Source organism: Limulus polyphemus, unplaced genomic scaffold (genome assembly GCF_000517525.1).
Source record: "Limulus polyphemus unplaced genomic scaffold, Limulus_polyphemus-2.1.2 Scaffold783, whole genome shotgun sequence".
Classification (NCBI taxonomy): Eukaryota; Metazoa; Arthropoda; class Merostomata; order Xiphosura; family Limulidae; genus Limulus; species Limulus polyphemus.
Genome location: NW_013666393.1, coordinates 1 through 10,404, shown reverse-complemented (window position 1 = coordinate 10,404; position 10,404 = coordinate 1). Strand labels below are relative to the sequence as shown.

Genomic DNA, 10,404 nt, shown 5'->3' with positions numbered 1-10,404 from the left:
TTTCTTAGTATCATATCTACAGTAACGTTCAAATGCGCACGCGCTCGGTTGAACGAGAGTGGCCACTAAAAAGGGTGAGATAGTTTACGGACAACATACGAAGTTCACGCTGCTGACCCCACGGTTTATTCGGCACAATAAACACAAAAGTACGACTGCAATGAAACTTAAACATAAATTTGAAATAAAAATATATTTATGAAACAAAATTAAAATGTTTTTACGTACATATATAAACATGAAATCCTAGTTAAAAATAAAAATACTCATTTATTGTTTAGGTTTATTTACAACTATTATTTATGGGTCTGTATATTACTTGAAACCATAAGAAGTATATGTGATTATTAAAAAAATTACAAATAGATAAAATTTGCATTTTATGGAGGATACAATTTTTTGGGGATTTCAAAATAATGTTCTAAAACATTAAACGTAATAAGTTCAAATCTATAGCAAATATAAATGTTGTAATCATTTCTTATAAATACCATTTCCTAATGTAATTTTCCAAGATATTAAAGATCATAATGCAAAAAAACTAAACTTATTAAAAGTAATAGGCTTTATGTTTCTTAAACTACCTACATTTGTCAAAGTACTTATGAACTTTCGAACATATTTGTCCACTAGTTTTATTGTTGGAATGAAATATAGCAAAACTTGCATTGCCTACTAAGAACGTTAGTAGCCGGTAGTCATCGGGTCAAAACATATAAATAAACAGATTTTATTTCAAGAATTTGTGATTTATCAGATAGACCTACAGTAGATTCACCTATAAAATATATAACTGATGTCTTTGACTGTGACACAATAAAATAGATCCCTGTAGAACACATACATGATTTTATATAATTAGTTTAAATTTATCTAACATTGGGAAGCACTATTTTTTATTCATTTGACATTTTAATCAAATACAAATTGTTTAACACACATTTAATGTATCATGTTTTGTTGTTAGCATTGTTACTTTTCTCAGGCTTTATTTCAACCACTGAAGAGGAAGATCTAGCTAGTCAGAAAAGTGTAGCAACTCCCAAAACCCACAAACCTAGCATGCATAAAGACCAAGGGCGATCTAAAAAGGACAAAGTGGGTAAGACAGTACAACAGAGAAACTCGAAATCTACAGAATTAGGCAAATATATTTTATTCTCTTAAGATTTGTTGTATCAAGAATTAGATTTAAGTTTTCTTTTTTAACCAAGAGTGGTTAAAATTTTTCTTTTATAAACCATTATAAGAATATAACATTCGGTCCATATCTGAAAAGTCAGATCTGTTTAGGTAGGGAATTGGACATATCTGGTCAATTCTGAAAAAAGTTGCATAACTGGAAAAGGCACCAGAATATATATGCCAAATCTGAGAAAAGTTCCAGGTCTGCTGATCACAAAATATCAAATATTTCTATTATATTTATGTAAAATATAGGTCAAACTATGCAAAGAATGTTTTGTGGATTAAATTAAAGTAAAGACCATAGTACTAATAGTAAAGACCAATTTTCCCATATCATAGATAAAATTAAAATTCTGTGCAGTAGCGTTGGTGAAAGGTAAGATATTAAATAAACAAGATCAAAACTCCAATAACACAAGATTATTAAAAATGGTTCATTTAAAAAGGGGTGAATAGGGATCTTCAAAAATTACAGTAACAAGATAGGTAGCTTAACTCTTTCAACACGGGCTTGGTAAAGTTGACCAACCATGTGACCTCTTTGTAGTCATTTACAGTTTTTATAGTTTTGATACTACTAACTTTTAATGTAGTTTGTATATCTTCACCAAATTTGGTAGACTTTCAGAAAACATTACAAGTCTTTCCCATAAAAAAATCAATTTTCTAATGAAGAATTTTTAATAAACTAAAAAAAAAGATTTGTCTGTGAATATATGGAGTATTTGTTTTGTCTAGTTCATGTGTAAAGTGATTTTCATGTTAAGAATAAAAATACTTCATCTCAGAAATCTCAAATTTCATTTGTATAATCACTAAATACATTTCAAATGTTTGTTTTCAGTAAAACTATATTTCATCTGGTATTTTCTCTAACCTAACTCTATACAAGTGGTCAAATAGAGAAGATGGGATGCCTAGAGAAAATGTGTCATTTTTCACACACTAGGGGAAATTCAGGATTTTTTTAAATATTGCCTTATAAAATTAAGAACTTAAAACTTATAACTATTAAAATGTTGATTATTAGCTATGATTTTATGCTATACTAATTGGTATAACATAAAAAGTAGTTTAATAAAATTTTGAATGTAAGCTACTAAAACCTTGTGACATGCGCAGTAAATGATGCTCGGGCAGAGAGGGTTAAAGTGAAAATGCAATTGCAAAAAATTAAACAAACAAGCTTAAAGTTTCAGACATAGTGTTGACATTATTTCCTAAAGTTACAAATCCATGTTTTAACTCTACTAAATATTACAACGTTTAGATATGGAGTCAAAATATGGATTTGTAGCTTGAGGAAATAATGTTAACACTATGTTTCAAACCTTAAGCTTGTTTGTTTAATTTTTTGCAGTTACGTTTTCACTTTAAGCTACCTATCTTATTTCTGTAATTTTTTGAATATCCCTTTTCCCCCATTATAAATGAACAATTTTTAATAATCTTATTTCTTTAGTTTTTTTTTATGTCCATCATGGACATAAATCTGTATAATAGCAATACTGTCCTATTTTAAACAGTTTAGTTTAATGAAATATGTAGTTGGTGTATGGTGCTCCCTTGTAATACAATGACAACCTTTGGATTGGCTTCATGCAGATTGGATGGCTATTGCTCCTGATATCCTTTCCACAATGTTATTATTGATAGTGGCACTGTATGTATGATCGCTATGATGCATGGTAATCAACATACTACTTGTTATGTATATGCTTGTAAAATATACATAGCTACTATATTTATATCCTGAAGTTATATGGGGAGTCTGTAAACACTGGATTGGAAGGACTACTAAACTATATTGGAATAGTTCATTATCTGGAATTTGTAACTGCATGAGTTTTATACATGCATGCACACACACACACACACATGCATACATGCAGACTTTATAGTTTTTCTAAGTTGTAAAACCATATATTTATTGATAGCTATATGACATTTTCAAGTTGTATAGATGCATGCATATACATCCAATGCAAATATAATCCAAAGTATCATAATATAATAGCATGTGTATACAAATAGTTGTTATACTTCACTTTTCTTCTTCTCCACTAGCCATAGTAAGGCCGGTCACGGTTTTGCTGCAGCTGACCAGTTTACCACTTAGAGTGACATTCTGTACACTGTACAAGGTCAAAAATGTGTTAATTATCAATTACGAAATAGAAAAATGTTTCAATTTTTTTTGCATATGTAGAAAATAACTATAAAGAGATACAAATAATTTTTTTTTTCCCAGCGTGGCAGTAAAAAGTTAAAGAGGATTTAACAAAATTAATTAACTGAGAGAAAGCTACATAATAATTTGAAAATTAATGACGTAAGCAAAAACCTTGCTGAGTTTTGTTTTGATTTATATGTTTATATGTTAACTGAGTTCTTCTTTCAGATATTTTCCAGAAACTACCAAATGTTTGATGGGATATTAAAAATACTAGATGTTACACACACGAACTGAGGACAATATTAGATAATGTTCCCTTTCCTTATTTCTTTTGTTATTAAATTCCTATTGATCTTTATTTAACTTCCTAAGTACTTGTGCCTTTAAATTCAAAAACAAAAGTCTATAAAAAAAATGTGGAAGTATACCCCATTTCATGGTTTTTTTTTATTCCACTTCTCGGGAAAAAATCCTAGAACAAAATAGCACGAAGACAACATGAGACTGTGTTGAAACTAGTTTCTCTAATATCAGACTTATGACAGTTTATTCCATTTATGTGGTTTTTCACCAGTTGATATACATAATATTCAGGAGATTGTTCAATCTCTTTTCTTTTTATTTCCATTTTTTGACAACAGTAATAGTACACTCAAAGTTAACAACAATATAAAGTACTGTCACTCAAATATCAATTTCTATAAATAATGGGCACCTAACTGTAAACTGTACACTCATATCTTGCGACCTGGTATGACCATGTGTTTGTTCACACAACAGACTATTTTTGTTGATCTGTCTCTAAACCATAGTTTGGCCTAGGTTTATAGTATGGAGAGCTCATGTGTAAAACATGTTAGAAATAATTACTTAGAATTTTGTGTTATAGAAAAATGATAACTGAAAGACAATCCAAGTCATGGTTTGACATAAGTAGTATGAAGTTTCATATATGAAATGTGTTAGAAATTAATTGCATGAAATTTTATGTTACAGAATAATAATAATTGAAGGACTATTCAATGCTGTGCTGCAGTAACAACGTATTTCAATGGCACATATTACTTACACATGATTCTGTGCATTGATCTTCTGGCATAACTTTTGGTGGTTAAACTAAATTAATTTTATAATTGATATTCTTAAAATGTATTAATTAAAAAGAAAATTTAACCTTTATATGCATGACTACATACTGATATAAATATTAATTTTGGGAATGACTATATATACTGATATAAATATTCATTTTGGGGAAATATTAAGAAAAAAAAGCTACCCAAAATACTAGTGAAAATCAGTTTTCCAAATCTGGCATTAATGATAACCAGGACTGTCAAAGCATATTCCAGATGTGAAATGATTATGGCCAAATCTGTCAAAGATATTCCAGATCTTTATAAATCAGACAAACGGCTGGATTTTTTTATATGGGAAACATAGAATAGGATTGTATATATTTTCTGATCTACAAGTTGAAAGTTTTTTAACAGCTTCAATATTTGTCCCAGTTTAACTCACTATATATGTTTTTGATGATAACTCATTCATCCATGTTGCTTTCTTTGCAGGGAAAAAATCAAAAACTATTAAATCTGTTAAAACAAGATCCAGAGAACCAGCTAAAACACAATTCAGAAGTGCTTCTGGTGAGTTTTTTTCTCCACTCAGTGGCCAGCTTGAACACCATTGTATCCTCTTTTCCTTTCTCTATTTTGAAACAAACATTAACTACAAGAATCATATTTTTTGTAACATATTTTGCAATTTAAGATTTTTAACACTGTTCACTTCTGTGATCAATATCTTACTTTTTACCATGGTAATCAAATATTTGTTGAAAGTACTTTAATTTTCTTGTTACTTCATGTTTAGGCCACCATAGGAACCCAACTAGTGACTTATGTTTATCACAAGTATTTTGTATAAACCAGTTTACCTTCCTTACTAAGCACATCACCTTCTGGAGGTTAAGCATATATATGATTGATAATGGAAATTAATTGGTCAAGAATAGCATATTAGCAGGATTTTATAACAGCTAAAGATAATTAATGGCTCAGAAACTATGCAAACACTTGCTGCATGACGTGATGAAAAATAACATAGTAAATAATTAAAAAGTAAGCTAAAGCTAAAATAAGATATTATTTCATAAACCCAAGTATGAAATAACAGTATACAAAACAAATAGATAATACCGCAGTATGGTATTTGAGTAGTATGTTGTAATGGCTCACTTTCTTCTATGTTTTTATTTTCTTTCTGAAACAGAGTAATAGTATTTAAACTCTATAAATTTTCTGTTGAAACTTTATATGTTTATTAGGCAGAGAAGAAGGAAATAAAAGTTGTAAAATTTCTTTGCCATTAAAATATTTAATTTTTTATAGTGTTGTATGATCAGTATATATGTGAAAAAAGAAAATTTAATATTTAACTGATATAAATATTAATTCATTGGAAACATTAAGAAATAAAAGCAACCAAATATACTTAGCAAAAAATCAGTATTCCAAATCTGGTATTAATAATGGCTATAACTGTCAAAGCATATTCCAGGTATGGAAATATTATAGTCAGATTTTGTATAAATATGACCAGATGTGGCAAAAATATTGCAGATCAGTATGAATCTGACATTCATCTGGGTTTTTGTAAGGGAAACAGAATAGGATTGTATATGTTTTTTCTGATCTGTTAGAATATAGAAATTACTTTTTTTTAAACAGTTTTAAGTTTTTGTTCCAATTTAAGGTACAATTTATGTTTTTGATAATAATTTATTCATCCATGTTGCTTTCTTTGCAGGGAAAAAATCAAAAACTATTAAATCTGTTAAAACAAGATCCAAAGAACCAGCTAAAACACAATTCAAAAGTGCTTCTGGTGAGTTTTTTTCTCCACTCAGTGGCCAACTTGAACACCATTGTATCCTCTTTTCCTTTCTCTATTTTGAAAAAAACACTAACTACAAGAATCATATTTTTTTGTAACATATTTGCAATTTAAGATTTTTAACATTGTTCACTTCTGTGATCAATATCTTACTTTCTACCATGGTAATCAAATATTTGTTGAAAGTACTTTAATTTTCTTGTTACTTCATGTTTAGGTCACCATAGGAACCAAACTAGTGACTTATGTTTATCAAAAGTATTTTGTATAAACCAGTTTACCTTCCTTACTATGCACATCACCTTCTGGAGGTTAAGCTTATATATGATTGATAATGGAAATTAATTGGTCAAGAATAGCATATTAGCAGGATTTTATAACAGCTAAAGATAATTAATGGCTCAGAAACTATACAAAAACTTGTAGCATGATGTGATGAAAATAACAGTAAATAATCATGAGGTAAGCTAAAATAAAATATTATTTAATAACCAAAGGTACTAAACATTTCATAAAGTGAAATATGAAATTATAGAATACATCAGAAATTGACAGTAGGACGGTACTGCATTTGCATTGAATGTTCTAATGGTTCACTTTGTTCTTTTATGTTTTTATTTTCTCTCTGTAATAGAGTAACAGTATTTAAACTCCAGAAATTTTCTGTTGAATCTTTATGCGTTTATTAGGCAAGGAAGAAGAAAAGAATGGCCATAAAATTTCCTTACCATTAAAACAAAAGTCCAAAGTTCCAAAAGAACAATTGAAGCCCAACACAAAGATTAATGTTCAGGAAAAGAACCCAATGTTTGAATCAGAGTAAGGTTTTTAAAATTATTTCATTAATTGAAGGAAATAAGCAATCCTTTCTTACAATTAATTTTTTTTATTATTAGTTAGCACTGCCTTCCATTACTTTTCATGTCACATTCTGGTGGGTAAGTTTGTTGTTTATACACCGTGACTCAGGAATAGAGTAGGGTGCTGTGTGCTGCATATAGAAAGAGCTGGACAAACTGTTTTTATAGATTAGTTTGAATGAACAAGAGCAAATAATAACTATGTTTTGGCAAATAAGCACAACATATATGTATATATTAAGCATTCCTACTTGGTCACAGGAGACAGCAAAACTCATAAAAAAAATTTTTTAATTGTTACATCATCAGTTTCTGTGATTATGATATTTTTCCTACATTGGTTTGATTAAATTACATATAATACTCTAAAAGTTACATTGAAAGTAAACTTGAAGCATTTTTGGTGGTTTTAGATTTGTAGAGCTGTTTATTTTTTCTGTTGCAGTATATTACAATACAGAGGGTTGAATCATTGTGGATATCATGACACACTGTTGGGAAGAATCTAAACTAATTTCTGTGTTGTTCCTTCTGCTATTTTGCTATGCCCATAGACCTTTGGTTTACATACTTTGCCAATCCCATGCATGGGGCAATAGTGTAATTTATCATTTAGCGATTCAGCAAACCTTAATGGCAAATCATATTTTGCATAAGAATTATATGAAATAAAGCGTTTATATTCATCATTTTTGAGAACATATGACAGTACTATACACCAATATGCCAAAATAGTACCCCGATGTGTATTGTTTCAAAATATCATCGGGATATACCAATATATCAATAATACTGTACATCTTTATTAGGTTTTATGAGAATTAATACACAAAATATAAACATCTAAAATATGTTTAAAACTGCCAACAACTAAATGCCTTGTTCTAAAATAGGATACGTTCATGAAATATTGTTGTTTAATACAGTAGTTATAAAATAATTAAGATCTATCTTTTTAAATTAATCATATATATATATTCATAAAATAATTTGTACCTTTATTAATTTTGCTTGGTTTTTTCAGTTGTATCCTTGACATAAAATTTTTTATAATTTTATATAGTATTAAAATTAACTGGTAAGAATGTTTTCAGTAGAACTTGTACCTTCTTGATAGCTTAGATTTATATTTAAAGTAAAGTGTCAGTTAATTCTGTTTTATTTTGTGTTGTGAGTTTATTACCTCAATGTTAAGTTTATGGTTTTCACTTTTAATGCAACCAATGTTTTTTATGCAGAGTGATTCCTATGGTAGCAGCTGATGATTTAACATGCTTACTTACAGAAATGTTTAAAACCTTCACAAAACACAACAATGCTAATGCTATTTTAAGACTTGTATTTGCAGAATTCTCCGAAATAAAACTATTTTGAAATTTGTCAACAGTAACATATATACAAATAGTTCATTAGATGTCAGATAACTGCTTCATCCCTCTTTCCAAAGTTACATGGTTAAACTTTGTTCTTATGTCATTGCCCAATTACCTTGGACAAGTTGTAGACTTCTGTAATTAATCTACAGATTTTTAATTAAAAACTTTTATTAGCTTTCTATATCAGAAATACGTGACACATTTATATATACCTGTATAACACATGTAATGTGAACTCAAAACTTGTCAATAAGTTTACAGTACGTAAACAATGTATGGAGTGAAGGGTTCAGTCAAAATACAACAAAAACACTGAAGTAAGAGAAAGTTAAGAAAATAGTAGTTCAGCTAATTGATTGCTGATTTGTTTATGTCTTCCATCCATCTGTCTGTCTATTCATATGTCCCAGTCTTGTGTTCAGGATGGATTTTGACCAAACATATGCAACAGGTACTACATAAAAATTTCTAGATCTGTGTTGCTTTTGAAGGTCATGGGTCAAAGGTTAAGGTCAAAAGGTCACTGGTACATAGAAAATCCACCCCAGTCTTGTGGACAAGTACTACATCATCAAACTGGGGGACTTAAATGTACAGTATAATATTTGTGGGGGGCATAAGTGTTTCACAAACACAACTTGCACTTGTTATTATTTATTCTATCCTCAAACAGTGGAATATACAAAGATGTAGCATAATGACAAATGCATTTAATACACATATAGTTATAAGTTTGAAAGTGTAGCTAAAGTTCACCTATAACTTTCTACCAATTTATTGGAAAATGAATATGTCTGTGGAATAGGAACTTGTGACAACTAAAAATTGTTTTGACAAAATAACCAAAACACATGAAAAAACTGAATATAGCATGGAAAATCATTGTTTAAAATAAACCTTTATAGGGATATGTTTTTATGTTCATACTCCCATAATACTTCCTTTGTCATAGAAGTTCACAAACTTCTAAAGAGAGGATAATAATAGAAATTTAAACTGTATTCATGTGAAGTTTTGATTTTTAATTTGCTTCTTAAAAATGATTTTACAGGCATTTTAAAGCAAAGTTGTGTGTAGGTAAAATTTATTTAACATATTTGTTACTTTAACTTGTGTGTTTTGCTTTTATTACATTAGGGAACCTCTACCCTTTGTGTCTTCTGTAACTTATAGTAAATTGCTTATTCGAGCAGTTCGATTGAAGGATCATTGTCTGCTCCAAACGTTGTTGTCTGACAAGGAACATATTTGTTCGGTAATAGATTTATGGATTGTTTTCTATGTTTGTTTTTTTGCAAGATTATTAGTATTAATAATGATAAAAGTTATCAAACAATGCTTTCACTGTAATAAAAACAATGTTTTTTCAAGTAGTTGGGTTTAACTTTGAGAATTTCTTTTGAAAGTGACTTACCAAACTATCATTAAAATAAAAATATGGTGTAGAAATATTCTAGTTACTGTTAACTAACCTTTTCTTACAGTACGAATGAAACTAAATTATTTGTACTGACTCAAACACCTTTGTGCATCTAGTGTGATGACATTTTGTTTTAAATTATGAAAATGAAATACTTTTTCAAAGTAACAGGAAGAGTCACTCTTGTGGTACTGTAAGTAAGATTCATTTTTCCACAATTTTTCATTGCTATCTTCTTACAGTTCATGTTACAACAGAGCAAAGATGTTTGTAAAGATGCATTGACCTATGCTGTGATCCAAGAGGATCATCAGGCCATAAGAATGATACTATCGGCTGAACACAAAAATCTTATTCCCTTTCCGGAGATTTTGTTGTCAAGTGCAGAAACTGGCAGGTTTGTGATTAATTACTTAGTGTTTTACTAATACATGTTCCTTTAGTTGAACCCATGGTTAAGTTTTTCCAGTGAGTGATTACTATATA

At 29.2% G+C, this 10,404-nt stretch overlaps 1 protein-coding gene across 1 annotated transcript in view; it reads left to right on the top strand.

Moving 5' to 3' along the window:
* LOC106460507 overlaps positions 1–10,315 on the top strand; it is a gene marked incomplete at its 3' end in the record, with an annotated part of 66,006 nt that extends 55,691 nt beyond the window's left edge. The window contains exons 6-11 of the mRNA XM_022387257.1: positions 968–1,102; positions 4,936–5,013; positions 6,176–6,253; positions 6,952–7,081; positions 9,636–9,753; positions 10,161–10,315. Coding sequence (XP_022242965.1) covers positions 968–1,102; positions 4,936–5,013; positions 6,176–6,253; positions 6,952–7,081; positions 9,636–9,753; positions 10,161–10,315 — 694 coding nt within the window. The remainder of the gene's footprint in view (positions 1–967; positions 1,103–4,935; positions 5,014–6,175; positions 6,254–6,951; positions 7,082–9,635; positions 9,754–10,160) is intronic.
* Between the last annotated feature and the right edge of the window lie 89 nt (positions 10,316–10,404).